At 49.9% G+C, this 22906-nt stretch overlaps 1 protein-coding gene across 2 annotated transcripts; it reads right to left on the reverse strand.

Moving 5' to 3' along the window:
* Window positions 1-92: 92 nt before the first annotated feature.
* On the reverse strand, window positions 93-22430 carry ATRIP (ATR interacting protein). 2 transcript variants are annotated; one of them, XM_058679121.1, is made up of 13 exons: window positions 21997-22429; window positions 19774-19901; window positions 15732-15902; window positions 12407-12525; window positions 7238-7395; window positions 6220-6318; window positions 5777-5903; window positions 4899-5585; window positions 1799-1935; window positions 1588-1679; window positions 953-1033; window positions 574-826; window positions 93-244 (listed from the first exon to the last, which is right to left on the reverse strand). In XM_058679121.1, exons 1-13 carry the CDS (start codon window positions 22241-22243, stop codon window positions 177-179), a joined length of 2367 nt encoding a protein of 788 aa, XP_058535104.1. In that variant the 5' UTR covers window positions 22244-22429; the 3' UTR covers window positions 93-176. The 2 variants fall into 2 exon arrangements, with proteins under 2 accessions (XP_058535104.1, XP_058535105.1); XM_058679122.1 differs by lacking the exon at window positions 4899-5585 and having other exon boundaries at window positions 21997-22430.
* Window positions 22431-22906: the final 476 nt, after the last annotated feature.

Genomic DNA, 22906 nt, shown 5'->3' on the forward strand with positions numbered 1-22906 from the left:
GACAGGATCCCTCTGCAGCCAGGGGGTGGACCCCAGCAGAGCTGCATCCCTCCCATGCCACCCAACAGAACAGACCGGAAACAAGGCTGGTGTGTTCACAGCAGGAACTGCAGTCCCCGCTTTTAATCAGTGGAGGCAAGCAGTGGAAGTTGCGCCACCCTGTGGCCTGACGGGCCTCAACTGCAGTCCGCCTCGTGGTCTTCCAGCTCTGTCTCTGTCACGCAGAGGTCATCCAGGGCTGCCTCTGGGCCAAGATGGAGAAGACTAGATGGTGAGGCCCCAGAGGGGCCTGAAAATGGGGGAAGCACACCCTTCCTCCAACACCCATGGGAACCAACCAGTCCCTTCCACATCCAGGTCTTGCTCCCTCAGCTACTGCATGTAGCACAGCTGACACAGAGGCAATTCTGACATGGACAGTTCTAGAAAAACCATGGCTCTGCTGGGCTAACTCAACAGATATGAGCAAAGACCAGCCCCATATACCAAGAACAAGAGCAGGAAGACTATGAAAATGCCCCCCAGGCTGGAAAAGGCCATGGTGGGAGGAACAGAGGCATAGTATCTGCTCACCTTCGCAGTCTGTCACATCAGGGAGCCCCCGGATCAGTGTGCTGACCCCTGGCATCACCTGGTCGTACTGGTGTAGGACCTCCACGCAGTGCATGGTGAAGAGCTTGTCCTTCTGCGACAGGCTGTGCAGCAGCAGCACTGTGTCCCTCAGGCAGCGCACTGTCCGCCTCTGCTGCGCAGTCCTGGGCACGGTCTCTGCTCTCCGCAGTGTCAGCCACTGTCTATGCAGCATCACGGTGAGGGCTCGGACCACCTGGGCAAGAGGCACCACCTGCTCAGCCTAGCACCCTCAGAGGGGCATGCTGTCCTGGTGCAGGACCACCTCACCCACAGGCTGAGCTACCTTGCCACCCGCCCCCACCTGTCCCTGGCCACTCACCTCCACACTGCACTGGCAGTCGGACCCAGTGACTGGTGGGGAAAGGCTCTGCACACCAAGTTTAGCCAGGAGCCACACGGCCTAGGGAGAACAAGACCCCAGTCACAACAGGGGTTTCTTCAGGATACCCCTACAAGAACTCTGGGTGCCCCTTGGGGTTCAATGCATGGTTATGTGAGGCCTTCCAGACCAGGACTGACTTGCAGGGAGCTCCACCCAGTCATACGGCACCTGTGTGCTGCAGCATCCCCCCCACCCTGCCAAACCACAGTTCCTTTCCAGCAGTCTGACAAACTGCTGTTTACAAAACAAACCAATGCACCATTTCCCCCTAGACAAAGGAAGATAGAAAGATCCGAGGGTAGATATTGTGCTAAGGGACACCCATATATCCATGGGAGTGCCTGGTTCTGGTCCCACCTATTCACCTCCAGTCCAGCTTGCTGCTAATGTGCCTGGGAGGCAGCTGACTGCCCAGGTACTTCGTTCCTACCATCCATGCGGGAGACCCTGAGTTCCTGGCTCTTGGCCTTGACCAGGCTTAACCCTGGCTGCTGCAAAGCAATATTGCAAAGCAGTTGTCATTCAAATGGAGATGGGGCCAGGCGGTTTCCAAAGGCGTCTGGAGTGTTTACCTCTTGTTCCAGCTGAAGCCACTGAGAGTTGGAGGCTGTGGGGTCAGGCCTTGACGTGATGTACATGTAGAGCAGCAGCAGGAGGCAGCCTTCTGCAAAGTACACGCCACCTTGTCACCTGCAGCTCGTACACCCTCTGCAGGGGCCATGCTGCCCCATCCTACCCACCTCCACCGCCAGCAGTCGTGGGCCCATCCCCACATGGCTTTACCCGAGTGGGAACAGAGTCGCGGGGCGAGTGTATCGTCATCCACCAGGAGCGCGAGCAGGCGGACGGTCAGCAGTATGCAGGGCAGGGGTGTGTCTGGGCTGAGGCTTTGAGGCAGCACCCGCAACACACTCTGGAACCTAAAAGATGGGCCCAGGAATAAGCATTCTCCAACCCTGATCCCAAAGCCATGCCCACTATTCTCCAAGGGAAAAGGAAATGCAGGCATGGCAGTAGACTCTACTTAGCCAGAACTGGGTTCCAATGCTGGCCTGAGCACCACCTACGTGCTGTGGAATTTGCTTAACCATGTGGGTAATGACTGTCACTGGAGGGGCCCTGTGGCTTGGCGATGGATAACCAAGGCTATCTCCTAGAAGAGGGAGACCTCTGGGCCTCATCCAGCTCCCTGCTGCCTTCCTGCCTCTGCTCCCAACCACCACTGAGGGCCTCTGGGCAAATAAATGATGAGTACCAGAGGCCAGGCCCTGACTGATGCACGGCCCAGGGGAGCGTGCGGAGGACTGACCTGGTGCTGGGGAGTTCATCTGCAACACTGTCTACCGTGTGTGCCCTGCCCACACCTGCAGGCGCCTGTGCAGAGGTCAGGATGTCCCTCAGCATGTCACTAGACAGGAAGGGCTCACTACAGGGACCAACCTTGCTCATTTTAGACTGAATCCTGCTCAGCCCTTAGTCACGGTGTGGGACTTTGTGGCAAGGTGGAATTTAAGCTGGATGGTCCTTAGTTTCACTGTCAAGTTACTCAGGTTCACCAAGCCCCTTGAAAGAATCTGCAAGGGAAATCCACCCGAGACTAGCCAGCACTGTGGCACAGTGGGCGAAGCCCCCAGCACAACACAACTCAGGTGCACCTGTATGGTGCAGCACAACACAGCCCCCAGCACCATACAGGTGCACCTGATGGAGTCTCAGCAACTCTGCTGATCCTGCTCCTAGTTGATGCTCCTGGACCGAGGCCATGAAAGATGGCCTGTGTACACATGGGAGAACAGGGTGGAGTTCCTGCCCGGTCCACATATGGCTACTGTGGGTATATGGGATGGAAGATTTTTCTTTCCCTCTCTCACTATGCCCCTCAATTCTGTCAATCCTTAAAACAACCTCCCTCATAAAACACTGAGGTTTCCAAGATTTTCTTATATGTAAAAAATTTTAAAAGGTCTATTTATTTCTATTGGAAAGTCAGATTTACAGGAGAGACAGAGAAAAGACCTTCTATTCACTGGTTTACTCCCCAAGTGGCCACAAATGCCACAGCTGAGCTGATCTGAAGCCAGGAACCAGGAGCCTTTTCTGGGTCTCCCATGTAGGTGCAGGGTCCTAAGGCTTTGGGCCGTCCTCTACTGCTTTCCCAGGCCACAAATGGAGCTAGAAGGGAAGTGCAGTTGCCAGGATATGAACCAGCACCCATATGGGATCCCAGTGCATGCTAGATGAGGATTTGAGCTACTAGGCTACTATGCTAGGCTCTTAGTTATTTATGATAGCATCATAACTTAATTTGATATACAACCTCAACACAGAAAATGGTGGAAGCTGGAGAGGAGACCTGTATGCTCAAAGCCCCTGGCCACACCAGTCTGGGAGGACTTGAGTGGCCATGAGGAAGGCAGGCAGGGATACTTGCTTTCAAGTTGGGCAAGTGAGGACACGCAGTGGACTGGGAGCAGGCCCCCTGGCCACTGCTGCACACCCCCCTGTGGAGCGCCGTACCTGCCCTTACCCCAAAGTGAAACAGGAGCTGTGTCCTAGAGGGGTGAGGAACTGAGAAAATGCTGGGTGGGAGGCGGTGTCCGTGAGGGAGGACATCACTCAGAGACAAGCTGGCCAGCATGCTGCCTGTAGGTTGTCTGCCAGGGTTCCCTGCCTCTACACAGGGGTCATCACTCACCAAACACGAGCCAGCTGTGCTCACTGTGAGGGCGCATGGCCAGGGCCATGTCACATGAGCAAGTGAATGGCAGATACCTGTGTTATCAGGAGTAAACATCTCAGGAGCCATGTCTTGAATACTCCAAGAGCAACAGGAATGCAATAACAGGGACTGTACCAAGAGACCTGGGAAAAGTACAGCTTCTGGGACTCTCACTCAGCAAACACGAAACCTGCCCCCAGCCACTCAAGTGATGGCTCTGCCCTTCACCACACTCAACACACACACCACTCCACTGCCATGTCCAGTTCTGAGCACAGGTGGTGAATGGACCAGGCCAACCCAAAAATACTCGGATGGAGACCGAGATGCTGAGCTGGGAGAAGTGCCCAGCTTCTTGGAACCATGCTGAGAAGGGGCTGAATGGCACTTACGGTTCTTCCCCATCTTGCTACTTTGCAATCCCACGTTAGAACTTTCTGGTAGCAGCGTTCGTAAGATAGGTTCACTACACTACCACTTCCACAATCCTTGGGAAGATCAAGCAGGGCTGGTACCATGATACAGCTGGTAAAGCTGCCCCGAGCAATGCTGGCATCCCATATGGGTACTAGCTGAGTCCTGATCTAGGTCCCTGATAATGCACCTGGGAATGCAGCAGAGGACAGCCCAAGTCCTTGGGCCCTTGCACCCACGTGAGATCCAGGAGGATTCTGGTTTCAGCCTGGCCCAGTGCTAACTGTTATAGCTATTTGGGAAATGAACCAGTTGAGGAAAGACAAAAATCTCTCTCCCTGCTGTAACTGCCTTTCAGTTAAAGCAAGTCAACTGCACAAGCAGCCCGAGACTTGTACTGGAGGTGAGCAAAGGTAACAGTTCCAGCAAGGTCAGTCTGCTCCCTTGGAAACCCCAGCAGCCTTGACCATGGCATTTGCCTGACCCACACCTCAGGCCTCCTGGCTCAGCCTTGGTCCTGGACAGGACACATTTCCACAGTGGATAGCCGCTTCCTCTGTCACTTGTGCCTTTGTTGTTTGGAACCATTCAGGCTAAATAAGCCACTTCCTAGCCTCAGAGCTCCCTGCACATGTGTTCAAACTGAGTGGTACAGATATGTCAACTTGTGAGCCAAGTACAAGGGGTCACAGGTTAGACTACAAGCTCAGGGAAAACCCACAGAGTTACAGCCAAATTGCTGCTTTGTACCTGGGCAAGAAATGAGAAGCAGCATTTTCAGCTAATTTCACCAAAACCTTAAGGCACTGACTTAGGACAGCCATTTGGAGGTGACCTGTGGAGGAGCAGAGTGCTAGCAGGTCAAGAATCATCTTCAGTAGTGGATGCTGTCCTTGGTCAGCAGCAGCTGCCCTGGAGGCTGAGGCTGCAACACCATGGCTGTGTCCAGGCCCTAGGGCCCCGCTTCCTTCCCCAGCAGCAGGGTCCGCCCCGACTCCTGACAGTAACATGCAGACAACTGCCCCGCTGTGGCACACCAGGTGCTGAAGAACACAAAGCGAGGCCACAGAGAAGTCTTCCAGGTTGCAAACGGTGTCTTCAGGGCTGGCCTCCACCCTGGAGCTCATGCCAGGTGCTTGTGTCGGGGAGTTCCCAGGGCCTCCACTTCTCTTAGCCGCTGCCAAATCGTGCAGAGCCTGGCAGTGCCAGCCAACAAAGAACTGTACAAGGGGGAGGAGATGCACGGCTCCAGGAAGCCGGCCAAGTGGAAAGGTCCTTCTGCCTTCGTCTGCTGGGTCTCCATCACAGGAGCCTTCATTCCTGGCAACCAGATTGAGTCCAGTGAGCGCCAGGCTCTGTGCTTCTCGCAGGGCTGAGAGGGAAGGTGACCCATCACGAGAGCCCATTATCCTGGAGTCAGAAATCCCAGCCAAGGCACTGGCAATAAACAGAAGAAAACAGCTAAGCATGGGGCAAAGGTAAATCCAAGGCCCTCCAGCAGTCTGCCTGCCAAGCTCTCCAACCTCCGTGCTCATCCTAGAGACCTGCTTGGCTAGACCAGGCCAAGAAACAGACTTGCTTTCTAGAAATTCCCTCCCAAACAAGATTTGCCCAAGTCTCATGCTTACCTGTGGCCTGCTGGCTGCAAGAGGGGACCAATAGGACCCTCTGCACAATTGCTCAGAAGGTGACAAAGACTGAGAGAGAACCCTGGGACCAAGGGCTGCTTCAGGAGCAGGTTTATCAAAATGGAACCTACAGAAGACAAAGCAATGCTGGGAGGTTCTACCATGTGAGGCCTTTTCTGTGGCATCACAGGAATAGGTGAGGTTTACTTGGATGCCAGCTCTTTCCAAGCCACAACTAAGCCTGCCCACCCCCACTGCCAAAGATGCAGAAAGGTGCAGAAGGCTCTGGGCTTTCCATCTTAAGAATTGTTCAGCTTCCCCGCACTCCAGGAAGCCTGCTCAGGGCACTGCTTCTTGGAGTCCTAGGAAGTCCCCGGGCACTTCCACTCTGCATACAACAGACAGAGATGTACAAGCACCAGCAGAAGCAGGAATTCTGGTACCTGGAGGGCTTGGTCTCCGTATCCAGCTGTCCAGAAGAGTTTGCTGGGTCACTTCTTCCCTTACGGGCTCATTTCTCATACTGTGGGTCTTATCTGAAACTGAATAAAAAGTGAATCAAAACATAAGCACAAAAGCACAGGCCAGATGTAACAGGTTGTTTTATACACACTGTGATCAAAATCAAAGGCCAAGCAGTTCAAGATCTCCCACACCTTTTACCTTCCTATGTAAAGTGTGATTGAGACTCCTCGGTATGCTGCTTACCCTACGCTGTCCCTTCAGTTGCTGGGCTCTGATAAAGTGGCCTGCACAGGGAAATGATTTAAGGAGGCTGACAGTGCAAACAAGGGTCAGTGTACGCCCAGACTACAATCCATCAGCAGAGCAGTCTGAGAGGGAGGACCTCCTAGTGCTGCATTACCCCTGGAAAGCAGAGTCTGCTGCACCAACCCAGGGCTAGACTAGGAACGGCAGGCACATCCCTGAACACAAGCGGTATTCCTGGCATGGCCAATGGAAGCTGAGGCGATGCTTTCAGAATATGCCTGCAAACTCTCGGACGCACTTTCCCTCGAGAGGAGTAACCCAGCTTCTCTTCCCTTGAACGTGGCCCAGAATCAGTTCAGCTGTTTTAACACAGTGTGGCAGAAATGATTCTATGTGACTTCTCGGGGCGAGGCCATAAAAAGAGCTTAAATAAATAAATGAGCTTCAAGCTGGCTCCATGTGGGTTTGCCAGCTCTAGAGGAGGCTGCTGCCAGGTTAGGGCCGCCAGAAGTCCCAAGAGAGATCTATACGGAAAACTGTCACACTGCCAGCCCCACAGGTGAGCACTATGGCATGGCTTCCAGACTCATACAACCTCCCATCGACTGCCGCTCCTATAGAAACAAGCTGCCCCTTGCTGTCAGCACTGCTGACACACAAACTGGGAACCAACAAATCGTCACTGTCGTCTGAAGCCACAAGCCGGGCTGGTCTGTCACACAGTGGCACATGACTCACAGGAGGACTTACCCTCTCTGCCCTGAAGAGCCTGGTGTCCGGGTTCTGTCTTGCATGGGTGGAGAAGGGACACATTAGCACTGAAAGACTCCTTTGTAGGGAAAGATGTTTTTCCAAATTGTGGAGAACACACTTCTTGTTTAATAACCACAGAAGGGTTTTTCCTAGGACTGGAAAAGTTAATTGTATGAAGTCAGAGTAGCAATTCTCTTAAAGCCATTTAAAATACCTGGTTATAAAAACCTCTCACAAATTAAAATCTTCCGGGCCCGGCGGCATGGCCTAGCAGCTAAAGTTCTCGCCTTGAACGCCCCGGGATCCCATATGGGCGCCGGTTCTAATCCCGGCAGCTCCACTTCCCATCCAGCTCCCTGTTTGTGGCCTGGGAAAGCAGTTCGAGGACGGTTCAAAGCCTTGGGACCCTGCACCCGTGTGGGAGACCCGGAAGAGGTTCCTGGTTCCTGGCTTCGGATCAGCACAGAACCGGCCGCTGTGCTCACTTGGGAAGTGAATCATCAGACCAAAGATGTTCCTCTCTGTCTCTCCTCCTCTCTGTATATCTGATTTTGTAATAAAAAATAAATAAATCTTAAAAAAAAAAACTTCCACATCTGGGTACTATAACCAAAGGCATTGATTCTTGCACACACAGTCTGTCCCTATCTCCACACAGAGAAATTTTTCTTCCTAAGAAGGTTTACTATTTTTGGGCCTGACACAATGGAGCAATGGCTAAATCCTCACCTTGCAAGAGCCAGTATCCCTTATGGGCACCAGTTTTAGTCCCAGGTGCTCCACTTTCCATCCAATTCCATGCTTATAACTTGAGAACAGAGTAGAGGACAGCCCAAAACCTTGAGACCCTGCACCCATGTGGGAGACCCAGAGGAAGCTGCTGGCTTCAGATCAGTTCAGCTCTGACCATTCCAGCCACCTGGGGAGTGAGTCAGTAGACAGAAGGTTTTTCTCTCTCTTCTCATCTCCATAAATCTGATCCTTTTTTTTTTTCTATTTTTTTTGTTTGTTTTTAATTTTTTTGATCTGCCTTTTCAATACCCATCCAGCTCCCTGCTTGTGGCCTGGGAAAGCAGTGGAGGACGGCCCAAAGCCTTGGGACCCTGCACCTACATGGGAGACCTGGAAGCAGCTCTGGGCTACAGGCTTTGGATTGGCTTAGCGCCAGCCATTGCAGCTGCTTGGGGAATGAACCATCAGGTGGAATATCTCTCTCTCCTCCTCTCTGTGTATCTGCCTTTCCAATAAAATAATAATAAATAATAAATAAAATAAATCTTTGCAAAAAATAGAAGAATCTTAAAATTTTGTACTATTTTTATGAAAGGCAGAGCTACAAAGAGGAAGAAAAAATGGGAGATTTTCCATCTGATGGCTCACTCTCCAAATTGCTGCCACAGCTGCATCTGGGCCAGGAGTTTCATCCACATCTCTGACCTGAGTGGCGGTGGCCCATGTGTGCATCTTCCACTGCTTTCCCAGGCACATCTGCTGGGAGTTGAGAGGAAGTACAGTCGCTGGGTCTCAAACCAGAGCTCCTGTGGAATGCAGGCACTGTTGGCATTACCCGTTGTGCCACCACATTGGGCCCTATCTGGCAAGTTTTTATCTCCTGATTCGCATCCCAAATGCCTATAATGGCCAGGAACTCAATCCAGGTCCCTTAGATGAGCAGCAGGGACACAACTGCCTGAGCTATCACCTGCTACCTCTGAGAATGGTCATCAGCAAGAAGCTGGAACTGAAGCAGAGCCAGGCATGAACCCAGGTACTCCAACATGGAATGCAGGTATACCAGCCAGTGTCCTAACCACTAAGCCAAACACCTACCACCAAAGGTCTTATTATATACCTGATTTTTTTTTTTTGTCAAGGCAGCAGTGTGAAATTCAATAACACAGTGATCCAAATTAATAACACAGTCTCGATTTCATATTTTTCCAATTCCAAAATAACCGGCCATAATTCCTTTACCAATTCCAGTCCCATCAAAAAAAAACTTTTAATCTTTAATGATTTATTTAATGCTGAAAAGTCTTAAGGATTTACTTTATTTATTTGAAAGACAAAGGAGAAACAGAGATCTTCCACCCACTGGCTCACGACCCAAATGACTACAATGCCTGAGGCTGAGCCCAGTGGAAGCCAGTAGTCTACAACTCCATCTAGGTCTCTGATGTGGAGGGCCCAAGTACTTGTCTTCTCTTCTGCAGCTCTTCCAGATATGCTAACAGGGAATTTCACTGGACATGATGCAGCTAGGACTAAAACTGGCAGCACTCATATGAGATTCTGATGTTACAGGTGGTAGATTAATCTACTGGCATAGAATAACCTATGTTTTAATAGTCAAGGAATGAGGGTCTGGAATTGTGGCGCAGGTTAAACTGCTACCTGAGGGTGTAGTATAATGGCTCAACTGGCTAATCCTCCCCTTAAAAGCATTAGGATCCTATATGGGCACTGGCTGGTGTCCCAGCTGTTCCGCTTCCCATTCAGCTCCCTGCTTATAGGCTGGGAAAGCAGCCGAGTATGGCCTAAAGCCTTGGGACCTGCACCCACATGGGAGATCCGAAGAAGCTCCTGGCTCTGGATTACCTCATCTCCAGCTGTTGTGGCCATTTGGGGAGTGAACCAGTGGAGGAAAAATCTTTCTCTGAACCTGGCATGATAGTCCAGTAGCTAAAGTCCTCACCTTCAGGGGCCGGGATTCCATATGGGCGTTGGTTCATATCCTGCCTGTTCCACTTCCCTTCTTGCTCTCCCTGCTTGTGGCCTGGGAAAGCAGTCAAAGACGGCCCAAAGACTTGGGAAACTACCGTGTGGAAGACCTGAAGAAGCTCCTGGATCCTGGCTTCAGATCAGCTCAGCTCCGGCTACTGCAGTCACTTGGAGAGTGAACCAGTGGATGGAAAATCTTTCTGTATCTCCTTCTCTCAGTAAATCTAACTTTCCAATAAAATAAATACATCTTAGAAAAAGGTCTTTTTCTGTCTCTCCTTCTCTCTGTAAATGACCTGCCTTTCCAATAAAAATAAATCTTAAAATATATATATATATACATATATATATATATACATTTATTTTTTATTGGAAAGGCAGAGCTACATGAAGAGGAGAGAGGGAGAGATACTTCAAGCTACTGGTTCACTTCCCAAGTGTCCACAACAGCCCAAGCTGGCCCAGTCCAAAGACAGAAGCCAGTAGTTTCTTATACTATGTCTCACACTTGGATGCAGGAACCTAATTATTTGGGTCATCCTCCGCTGATTTCCTAGGCACATTATCGGAGCTGGATTAGAAGTGAAGCAGCTGGGCCTGGCGTGGCGGCCTAATGGCTAAAGTCCTCACCTTGAACGTGCCGGGATCCCATAAGGGCACCGGTTCTAATCCCAGCTGCTCCACTTCCCATCCAGCTCCCTGCTTGTGGTCTGGGAAAGCACTCAAGGCTGGCCCAAAGCCTTGGGACCCTGCACCCATGTGGGAGACCTGGAGGAAGTTCCTGGCTTCAGATCGGCCACCCATATTGAATGGTGGTGGCTTTGCCTTTTATACCACAATGATAATGAACAGGAGAGGCAGGGAGGGAAAAACACAAAGGGAAGGAAAAACAGGAAGGGTTCCCATCTGCTGATTCACTTCCTGGGCACTGCAGCAGCCAGGGTTGTGCTGGATCAAAGGTGGGAACTGGGCAAACAGTACAGGTCTCCCAAATACTTGAGTCATCATCGCTGCTTCTCAAGCCTCCATTAGCAGAACCAGAGTCAGGATCCAGAACAGGAAACTGAACCCAAGTACTCCAGTGTGGGATACAGGCATCATAGCAGCTGGGCAGAACGTCTGCTCCCAGCATGCCTATGTCTTTGTTAGAGACGCTCTGATGTGACTATACAATGTCAAAGCCTTGCTGTCACTGCTACTTGAAGAGCTGCGCATGGATGCTTTGACTATCTTCTCCTAACTACACAAAACAAGAGTACCATTTCATACTCTGTCCATTAGGAGCAAAGGCAGCAGACAAGGGGCAGTGGTATAGTGGGCTAAGTTGCCACTTGTGAGGGGCAGACATCCTATATCACTGTGCCCATTTAACTTCTGGATTCACCCACACTGAAAGATTCTAGTTGGGCCCGGCGGAATGGCCTAGCAGCTAAAGTCCTCGCCTTGAACGCGCCGGGATCCCATATGGGCGCCGGTTCTAATCCCGGCAGCTCCACTTCCCATCCAGCTCCCTGCCAGTGGCCTGGGAAAGCAGTCGAGGACAGCCCAATGCTTTGGGACCCTGCACCCGTGTGGGAGACCCGGAGGAGGTTCCACGTTCCCGGCTTCGGATTGGCGCAGCACCGGCCATTGCAGCTCACTTGGGGAGTGAATCATTGGATGGAAGATGTTCCTCTCTGTCTCTCCTCCTCTCTGTATATCTGACCTTGTAATAAAAAAAAAATAAATCTTAAAAAAAAAAAAGATTCTAGTGGAGTGCTGGGCTTCTGGCTTTGGTACGCGACAGTCTTGGCTTTTTAGGGGGGTGACCCAGTGGCCAGGAATGCTGAGAGGAGTGCTAGACGAAAATCTTAGGGCAGCAAATGAGAAAAAGTATTCCAAGTAACTAAGACTGAAATACTCATGCTAAAATTATCTAAAAATTAAGATGGGTTACCACCAAAATTTGAAGATCACCTTTCCAACCTTTCCACTGTTCCCAAGGCACTATGAAAGACTTCCAGGGTACGGATCTCACGTGGAGACGCCTCATCCATCTGTGACTACCTCAGGAGGCAAGATCTCTCCCCAGATGGCAGAGGAGCGGCTCTCACTTGGGACTAGCCAGATGCTGTTACGTAGAAGTTCTGCTGAATTTCAGAAGCATCGAAACCCTTGAGCAAAACCCTTGGAAAATGCTCTACAGCGGGGACCCTGGGATGACATCAGGTGGCTGTTTCCCATCCCCGGGTACTGAGGGGGTTGGGAGGCTGTACCCCTCGTATCCACCCCCCTTGCCTAGATACAGGAAGAAGAAAGAGAAAATGTGTAAACAATGGTCTCGCCCACATTCCCTGATCCTCGACCCTTCCCACCCTGATCAACTATGCAATCATCATCAAAAATAAAATTAAAAGAATTTCTGCTGAACTTATAATACTGCAGTGTCTCCAGCACCACCATTACCTGACATGGCCTGTGGAGGGAGCTGCCAGTCTGTGTGATCGCTCACTGCTCTGAAGTTTGGTCCTTAGTTCATTCATCTCGGCGTCTTTAAACTGGAGCTCAGACTGCAATGACTGGAGCTGAAGTCAAAGAAAAAGGTATCTGTATAGGCCTAGCCAGATATTCTAAAATATCTTGGGATCTCAAAATCTCAAGCTTGTAAGAGAAAAATGTGCATTAAAGTCCATGCTACAAATGTTCTAAAATATCCAAACACTGGCCTTTCTCCTCAAAGGTAGCATGTGGCATCTGTGTGGGTTAACAACTACCACCACGACTTGCTTGGCCTCTCTGAACTTCAGCTGACCAGGGGGATACAGTGGAATGACGAACGTGAAACACCCAGCGTGGCAAGGTGCCACGTCTCAGCAACAAGATGAGTCTTCATGATCACAGTAGTGGACAATTCCAGGTCTTCTTGACAGCCTGGACAGAGGCAGCCAGTGTTCTGATGTAGTGGGTTAAGCTGTTGCCGGCTAGTTCAGGTCCAACGTTTCTTCCTCCAACCCAGGTCACTGCTAATTGTGACAACCCAGATTTTTTAAAAAAACAAAAAGTGACATAAGACTGGATCTCCTGATATACTTTTCTTAAAAAAAAATTATTTTTATTGGAAAGTCAGATATACAGAAAAGAGACAGAGGGGAAGAACTTCTGTCCACTGATTCACTCCCTAAGTGGCCACAATGGCTGTAGCTTCGCTGATCTGAAGCCAGGAGCCTGGAGCTTCTTCCAGGCCTCCCACTTGGGTGCAAGGTTCCAAAGCTTTGGGCTGTCCTTGACTGCTTTCCCAAGCCACAGGCAGGGAGTTGGATGGGAAATGGGGCACCAGGACATGAACCAATGCTCATATGGGATCCTGGCGCGTGCAAGGTGAGAACGTTAGCCACTAGGCTCCATGCTGGGTTCTCCTGATGTGTTTCTGAGTGGTGTCTGTAATATTGGGTTCTTGGAAAAGTCCCAAAAGGGGAGTGAGAGTACACATTGCAAGAAAATCTCATTCCAGGATGAGACCCTGCTTTACTTTTACAGCTGATGTGGTAAGCTGATTGCCCCAAATTGGTTTCTGTACACAGAACTGAGAGGACCTCTTTGCCTGGTTGAATTGTTTGCTACTAAATGGATGCAGCTCTTACTGACTAGAGTTTAAACTGAATGATGCTTAAACTGACTGGGTGTTTGTGTTTCACAAACAGTTGCTGGATAATTTGTATTGTGCACTGATGTAGGCTTGGTTGGCCAAAGGATTCGTATCACGTGCCAGTGCTCTCTTAGCTGACTGGATGATCGCTGCTTTAAAACCCCTGAACACGGCTGATGGGGCTGCTCCCCTCCGTCCACCAGTTCACCGGGCAGCAGCAGCTGGTGAATAAGGACTCCTGAGCTTCCAACTGTCTGCTGCCAAATCATTTCTGGGACAGCCTTGGTCAACCAGAAACACAAAAGTGCCTGCAAAAGCAGCAAAAGGTGTCTCAAGTGTGTGGGCCCCTGCACCTGGTGGGAGACTTTGGAGGAAGCTCCTGGCTCCTGGTTTTAGCCTGACCCACCCCCAAGCAACTGCAGTCATTTGGGGAATGAACAAATGTATGGAAGATCGGTCTGTCTCACTCGCCTCTTTCTCTGTAAGTCTGCTTTTCAATAAGTAATATTTTTTTCTTGTAAAAATTTATTTATTAAAAAATTATTTATTTTGGGGCCTGATGCAGTAGCCTAGTGGCTAAAGCCTTTGCCTTGCATGTGCCAGGATCCCATATGGGCACCAGTACATATTTCTGCGGCCCCGCTTCCCATCCAGCTCCCTGCTTCTGGCCTGGGAAAGCAGTCAAGAATGGCACAAAGCCTTGGGATCCTGCACCCAAGTGGGAGATCTGGAAGAATCTCGTGGCTCCTGGCTTCGGATCAGCACAGCTCTGGCCATCGTGGCAGCTTGGGGAGTGAAATCAACGGACAAAAGATCTTCCTCTCTGCATATCTAACTTTCCAATAAAAATAAATAAATCTTTAAAAAATGTATTTATTTTGATTGGAAAGGCAGAGTTACACAGGAAGAAGGAGAGAGCAAGATCTTCCATCTGTTGGTTCACTCCCCAAATGGTTGCAACAGAGTGGAGTGCATCTGAAGCCAGTAGCCTCTTCCAGGTCTCCCAAGCAGGGTCCTAAGGACTTGCACTATCCTTTGCTGCTTTCTCAGGCTATAAGCATGGAGAAAGTGGAGCAACAGAACCAGTGCCAATAAAGGATGCCAGCACTTGCAAGTCGAGGATTAGCCTGTTGAGCCATCATGTTGGGCCCCAATCTTAAAAAAACAAACAAACAAAAAAACACCACCACCACCACCACCACCAGGTAGAGAATTTGGAATGGTTTTACCAAAACCCAAGGGTCCACAGCCAGTAGAAGCCACCATTGTTCTCTAAACACACTCCTACTCCAAACCAGGCAGTGCATCACACACGAGTAGTACTGGAGCCTCCAATAAACCTTTTCATTTTCTGGGACAGGTAAGGGAAATGAGGCATAGGGCTTAAGTCATCTCTCTAAAGCACTTAGGTGGAAAGTCGGCTGCTGCCATCAGTGCTGTACGGGAAGTGCTTGGTGTGAGTGGGCTGAGTGAAGCCCTGGCAGGATGAGCTACTGTGCTGGGGACACAGCACCGGAAGCGCTGCGCTGCACTGGGATCCAAGGAATTTTCTCCCAGGACAACATCCCCCTCTCACTGAGAAACAACCACCTCCCAACCTCTCCATATTCTCCAGTATCTTTCTGGAGACATCAACAGGTCCAGGACAAGCACCTGATGCAAGTTGGGCTAATCAGAGCCTCCCTCAGAAGTTTCAACCTGAGAGGAGGCAGAGTATATCTTAACTTGGCCTTGGAGTTAGGAAGTAAGAGCCCAGTGAACAGTAGCAGAATAATCTAGAATGTCCTGGCAAGATTTAATAATGCAGGTTGTACCCAGGCTTGGTATGGAATGCCAACAGAACACCTTTTGGTCTAAAGGCCAATTAGGTTTATAATCTATTACAAGAGCCCCAGTTTACCTGCTTCTAGACGTTCTAAACTTGTGCCTTACTCCTGCCAAGACCAACTACCACAGAACAGGATTTCATCCACACACTGTGCACCCTGGGAGAGAAGCTGCACGGAACTGGCTCAGAGCAGATTCACAGCAGCGCCTGCTGGACTCTCCCAGGCACGCATGGGCAACACTAGCTACTGCTTCCAAAGGAAGCGAGCAGGCCCAGGCACTGCCCGTTAACACAACAAACGAACTGCTCCGGCTCACCTTTCTGGAGAATTCTTTCTCTTTGTCACTGAGTGCTTGGGCTTTCTCTTGCTCCAGTAGGAAATGTGATCTCCTCTGCTCCTCCAAAGTGCATTCTGTCTGCTGCAGTGAGTCCCGCAGAATCTTAATCTCTCCATTCTTCAGGAGGACTTTTTCCTCCATTGCCTTCAGCTGTAAGTGTCAAATTAATGGTGTGAAAAGCTTGTAACGGAAAATTGTTTATATTCTAATTCAATCTACAACTGGGGTGATAAAGTGTAGGAGAGGGCCCAGTGTTGTGGCCTAGTGGCTGAAGTCCTTATCTTGATGTGCCAGAATCCTACATGGGCGCCAGCTCTAACTCTGACTACTCCACTTCCCATCCAGCTCCCTGCTTCTGGCCTGGGAAGGCAGCAGAGGATGCCCAAAGCCTTGGGACCCTGCACCCATGTGGGAGACCTGGAAAAGGCTCCAGGCTCCTGGCTTCGGATCGCCACAGCTCTGGCTGTTGTGGTCACTTGGGGATTGAACCAATGGATGAAGATTTTTCTGTATATATGCCTTTCCAATAAAAATAATAAATAAATCTTTAAAAAAAAAGTGTGGGAAAATGTATCTAAAGGCCAGTAAATGTTCAAAACATATACATTATCAATCAGATGTCACCAGTGTGCTCGGCCTGCTCATGGGGTTGCTGATATTCAGCAAGCCATCTTCAGCAGGTCCTTGTCACTCACATCCTTTAAGCCTAATAGTCACACGCTCACAGAACTCAAACTCCACATTATGTTCCTTGTTTGCTTAGAGATCTATAGACAGTCATATGAAGAAAGTCTGCTTTCTTGAGAAATTGTTAATGAAAATAGCAACCACTATGATCTCAAGTCCTTCACACAAAAATATAACAGTGAGGGGAAGGGAAGTGGTATGGCATAGTGGTGACAGTACTGCCTGGGGTGGCTGCATCCCATGTCGGATGCCGGTTCTCCACTGGCTCTTATGATTGCAGCTTCCTGGAGAACATGTGCCCTGGGAGACAGCAGGTACTTATTTTTTCTTTTTTTAAGATTTACTTATTTTTATTACAAAGTCAGATATACAGAGAGGAGGAGAGACAGAGAGGAACATCTTCCGTCTGATGATTCACTCCTCAAGTGACCCCAACAGCCGGTGCTGTGCCGATCCAAAGCCGGGAACCAGGAACCTCTTCCGGGTCTCCCACACGGGTGCAGGGTCCCAAAGCATTGGGCTGTAATCGACTGTTTTCCCAGGCCACAAGCAGGGAGCTGGATGGGAAGTGGAGCTGCCAGGATTAGAACCGGTGCCCATGTGGGATCCCGGCGCATTCAAGGCGAGGACTTTAGCTGCTAGGCCACACCGCCAGGCCCAACAGCAGGTACTTAGATCCCTGCCACCCATGCGGAAGGCCTGGTATGAGTTCCTGTCTTCTGGCTTCAGCCTGGCTAAACTGTGGGTGTCTCAAGCATCTGGGAAATGAACCAGCGGATTGATGGGAGAGCAATGTGTCTCTGCCTTTCAAATGAAAACAGATTTTAAAAAGTATTGGGGTGGATACACGGCATAGCAGGGTAAGCTGGCACTTGGGATCCCCATATCCCACAATGGAGTGACTGTTCAAGCTCCTAGAACCTCCACATTTCTGAGCCAGTTCCTGTTAATGACCACTAGACATAACAGATAATGGCCTAAGCCCTGTGGGAGTCCCAGGTGGAGTTCCTGGTTTCAGCCTAGCCTAGTCCTGAGAGTGAATGAGCGAATGGCAGGCATTTTTCTGTCTCTGTCATATATATATATATATATATATATATATATATATATATATATACACACACACACATATATACATATACACACACACATATATATATATATGTAACTTTTTATATAAAGTGAATAAATTTCACAATACAGCTTTAGGATCATGTACCTTTTCCAATAACTAACTCTTTAAATATATCATGAATTTATCTTAGTCCTACAACTATCTCTTGGATTTAGTATACAATGATTCTCTTCTTTCTAAAAATTATTTTCATCTTTTATTAGAAGAATAGAGATGAATGATATTCCACCTGCTGGTTTTCTCCAAAAGGTCTGCAACAACCCAGAGTTGGGCCAGAATGAGGCTGGGGTCTTGGAATTCAACCAGGGACCCAAGCCTTTGAGTCATCATCTTTCACCTCCCAGGGGTGTTCCTTAACAGGAAGCTAGACTCCGAAGCACAGCCAGGATTCCAACCAGACATTCCTGATATAGAATGCAGGCATCCCAAGCAGTCACTTAAAATTCTGTGCCACACATAAAAATCAGGCCTGGTATCACCTCAGATGAAGTTTCTTTGGGGATCCTTCCAACTGAACTGCTGATCTGAGAACCCTAACCATGAAGAGAAGTGCAGGTTCCATGGTCTGACAGTGGAGTCCATGTGTCAAAGCTGAGCCTCCTCAGAGGCTCAGACGTTACACTGGACAGCATACCCAGGTGTACATGGAGGATATGGCAGTCCATCGGAACCTGCAGAGGACACCTGATACCACAACAGAGGATGGCTTTCCTCTGGAGGACAGACCAAATTATCTGCCCCAGCCATGTTCTGGCAGTAAAAATCTGGGCAAATGGAGACTCTAAGGTGGATTATGTCAGCCAGTGGATTCTAGAGAGATTTCATCGTGCTTGGAATCGTGAAAATGGCAGTAATTCAGAACTATTGGACTATCAAAACTGCTTGAGCAGTGCCCTCGGAGCATGCCCCACGTTGGGGACCCTGGGATGGGTGGGAGGCTGGGTGGGGTTCTTCCCTTTATCCCTACCCACCCCAGATACAGAAAAAAAAACTGTGGAAACAATGGTCTTACCCACTTTCCTATAGCCCTTGACCCTTTGTGCCCTAATCAATTATCAAAATAAAATAACTTTTAAAAATAAATAAATAAAATTTTGTGCCAAACAGCTGAACCATGATTTTTTTCCCTTGCTCTAAAGTGCTTTAAGAAACCTGATTGGGCCCGGCACGATAGCACAGAAGCTAAAGTCCTCTCCTTGAATGTGCTGGGATCCCATATGGGCACCAGTTCTAACCCCGGCAGCTCCACTTCCCATCCAGCTCCCCGCTTCTGGCGTGGAAAAGCAGCTGAGGACGGCCCAAAGCCTTGGGACCCTGTACCCGCATGGGAGATCCAGAAGAAGCTCCTGGCATCGGATTGGCTCAGTTCCAGCCATCGCAGCTCACTTGAGGAGTGAACCATCAGACAGAAGATCTTCCTCTCTGTCTCTCCTCCTCTCTGTATATCTGCCTTTCCAATAAAAATAAACAAATCTTAAAAAAAAAGAAAGAAACCTCAAGATTTAGAATCTTTCAGTCCACATGTTTTTTTTTTTTTTTAAACAGAGAAATTATTTTATTAATCTATGCTGTGGCCATCATCCACACTTTTAGGACAATCTACATTGTCTAAGAAAATACAGCAAATACAGTCTTTTAGACCACAAAAGAACCCAGGTGTCCTACAAAGCTCTCTTTAATCCTTATGTCACATCGAAGTTCACCTGTTTGTTCTTTGTCCAGTCTCCTTCATTTTGTAGACATGAATTTATGCTCTTCTTTAAAAACTTTATGTTTGGGCCCGGCGCCATGGCCTAGCAGCTAAAGTCCTCGCCTTGAACGTGCCGGGATCCCACATGGGCACCGGTTCTAATCCTGGCAGCTCCACTTCCCATCCAGCTCCCTGTTGTGGCCTGGGAAAACAGTCGATTACGGCCCAAAGCCTTGGGACCCTGCACCTGCGTGTGGGAGACTTAGAAGAAATTCCAGGTTCCCAGCTTCGGATCAGCGTAGAACCGGCCGTCGCGCTCATTCAGGGAGTGAATCATCAGACGGAAGATCTTCCTCTCTGTCTCTCCTCTCTGTATATCTGACTTTGTAATGAAAATAAAATAAATCTTAAAAAAAAAAAACAAAAACTTTCTAAAGTTTTATTGCACAATGTTTTCTGATGCCTAGTGAATAAATGACCCACGGAAAATCACAGGCTGCATCACTTACCTTTTCCTGAAGCTCTCTGTATTGTGCCTGAAGTACTTCTAACTCGAAGTTATCAACAGGTACACTTTCGCTGTTTTTTCCCGCTGGATTTTTTGACAGCCCATCTAATCTGGGGACTTTATGGATACCTATTAAAAAAAATTTACCAGATATACTTTAGGGCCTAACATAATCTTACTTTTGCCAGAAAAGACTGAAAAGCATCACTTTTGGAAGCAATGCAAAGAGCTACAAGCAATACACACAGGCAATTTCCAACCTAAGAACACAATTAGTAAGTAAGACTTATGAAATAGTGGATCTTATCACCCTCTCTGCAATGCGAACCCAATTTCTTTCATTCTATTTTTAAAGATGTATTTTTATTGGAAAAGCAAATCACATTTACAGAGAGGAGAAACAGAGCAAAAGCTCTTCCAACCACTGGGCTAACCAACCACTTAGGCTCCAGGTCTCCCACGTGGGTACAGGGTCCCAAGGCTTTGGGCTGTCCTCAACTGCTTTCCCAGGCCACAAGCAGGGAGCTGGATGGGAAGCAGGGCACTGGGACATGAATCAGCACCCATATGGGATCTCGGCACATGCAAGTTGAGGACTTTCGGCACGAGGCTACCCTGAACCCAATTTGAAGAGCTTCATCTGTACGCTCAAAAATGCTGTGGAGCTCTCACTGGCTGGGCACCGTGTCTGACGACTACTAAACTGTTTTCATGGAGCACTTACAACAAGCCAGGCATGATGACCCAGAGACATGGGCTTTATTCTCTGGGGTTTACAGGACATTCAACAAATCACTTGAATAAATGTAAAACTACAATGGTTACACACAGAGAAAGGCTCTAGCATAGGGATCTGGCCTAACTGGAACACTGAGAATATTTCCCTAAGGAAGCCTTGAGAGCACAAGAGAATGGAGATCAAGAATACTCAATGCTTTAAGGAAGCATACCGCTGTACTATCAGGAAGCAGGAAGAACTCAATGAGGGACAGATTGTAGCAGGATGGGGGTGGGGAGAGCACACCAGGCACGGTAAGCTCTGAGATCCTGGACCCAGTGTGGTAGCCTAGGGCCTAGAATCCTCGCCTCGCATGGGTGCTGATTCGTGTGCCGGCTGCTCCACTTCCCTCCCAGCTCCCTGCTTGAGGCTGGGAAGGTAGTGAGGATGGCTCAAAGCCTTGGAACCCTGCACCTGTGGGGGAGACCCAGAAGCAGCTCCTGGCTTCTGATCAGCTCAGCTCTGGTTGTTGTGGCCACTTGGGAAGTGAACCAGAGGATGGAAGACATTTCTGTCTTTCCTTCTTTGTAAATCTGACATTACAGTAAAAATAAATAAAAACAAACGAAACACCAAAACTTAGATCTTTCCTCCAGGAGGGAGACAATGGGACTATTAAAAGACTTCCGCTGCGATGTCAGGTGTGTCTGTGTGACTTGGTCCGACCTGGGAGTTCGAAAGATCCCCCCTCCCCCACTACTGCGTGGTGCTAACACTGGGAATGTGAGATTCAAGTCAGCACTTGGTGTCAGCGGAGGCCAGAACCAGGCATGGAGCTGGCAGAAGCAATGTCAAAGGGAGAAATTGGAGACAGATGCAGGAGGTAAAGCGAGTAGGATCTGGGCAGGAAGGAGGGGTGGAATGCAAGCGGAGGACAGTGGACAGTCACAGCCACAGCAAACACCTGGTTACCCATGAGTGTGTGCTCCCGGCGCGTGGGAGACTGCAGAAAATTACCTTGCTGAGTTTAAGCATCCTGGCAAACAAGTACAGACACAAGACATCATCTTAAAGCCTTTCTGGGCGCCCTTACAAGCCTTCATTCATTCCCCAGACTGGCGGCACATGGCATAGACCGTGGCTGAATAACAGAATTAAATCTCTTCCACCTGCTGCCGCTCCTGGGCCCCTCCCATGGTCAGGCTAAAGGGGATAAGGGTTTTCTTCAGGTGTAATGTTTTCCACGTGTGTAGCAAACGCTTCCAGTGTGTGTGGGGGATCTCTGCTCAGAACCTTTCCAGAACCGAAGGGCCTTTCAGACAATAAAATTGTCCCCCTAGCTTTCTATATTTAAAAGAGATATTCATGTTATCTTTCTCCCCCCAAATCAACTGCTGCTTAAATCAGGGGTTTCGAAAGGTTACGGGGCCGGTGAAGGGGTCCGGAAGTCAAAACCGCTCAGCAGCTGCGGCCCGGCGGCCTACACTGCCCTGGAAGGGCACTCACTGGTCACTTCCCGGGGCGCGGGTGGGCATTGGCTCAGGGCCTGCGACGCCAGGATGTCCAGCTCCTCCAGGTCGTCGGCGGTGAAGTCTCCGTGCTCGCCGAATGGGTCTTCAGGGTCCGGGGCGGCGGCGGCCTCTGGGAAGCTCCGGGCGCGCTTGCTTGGGGGATGCCCAGGGATGGGCAGCGGGCCAGGGCGAGGGCCTGGGGGCCCGCTCCGCTTCCTGCCCGGCACAGACGCCCCGGCCATGCCTGCAGGCGGCTCCCCGGACGCCTCAGCCTCGGCCGGCCCCAACCGCCCGCGCGCCGCCACTCGCCTCAGCCTCCCCAGCGCCGTCCCCGACCCCGCGGGCCAATCAGCTGCCTGCCCGCCGGCGCGCACCACTGACGTGTTCCGAGAGCGCCGCCCTCTGCGCGATCAAGCCGGGCTCCCTCGGCTGAACTCCACGATGTGGATGGGGCGGAGGGCACCGCGCACCTGGCGTTCTCGGGTCGGGTCCCGTCTTCAGGCCTTTGCTGCCCTCCTTGCATCCGCGGTTCCCTGAGGGAGGAGAAGGGGCGGGGAGTGTGGTTTCAAAAGTGGCCCCGGGCTGTCCTACAGGCAAGATGAAGGGGTAGATGGTTAGCCAGGGACCAGAGGGCCGGCCAGGTCCTACCTATGGCCAAAGGAGGAGCGGGAGGTAAACGTGAGTGAAGACTCCGGGAGGACACTACCCATGTTTATGAAGAAGGCATTGAATGACTGCAAGGCAGGCCCAAAACATGCTTTTTGGGTGTTTTTAGAAACTGGTGTACCATCAGATAGCTTATGGAATATTGAACGCTTGTGTCCCAGTCTGTCAGGTCTGGAGGGATTCGGTTTTGTCAGAGCAGTGACTTGCTCTCAGAAGTGGTACCCTGACACGGTTATGCC

The sequence above is a fragment of the Ochotona princeps genome, chromosome 21 (assembly GCF_030435755.1).
Source record: "Ochotona princeps isolate mOchPri1 chromosome 21, mOchPri1.hap1, whole genome shotgun sequence".
NCBI classification, from domain to species: Eukaryota; Metazoa; Chordata; class Mammalia; order Lagomorpha; family Ochotonidae; genus Ochotona; species Ochotona princeps.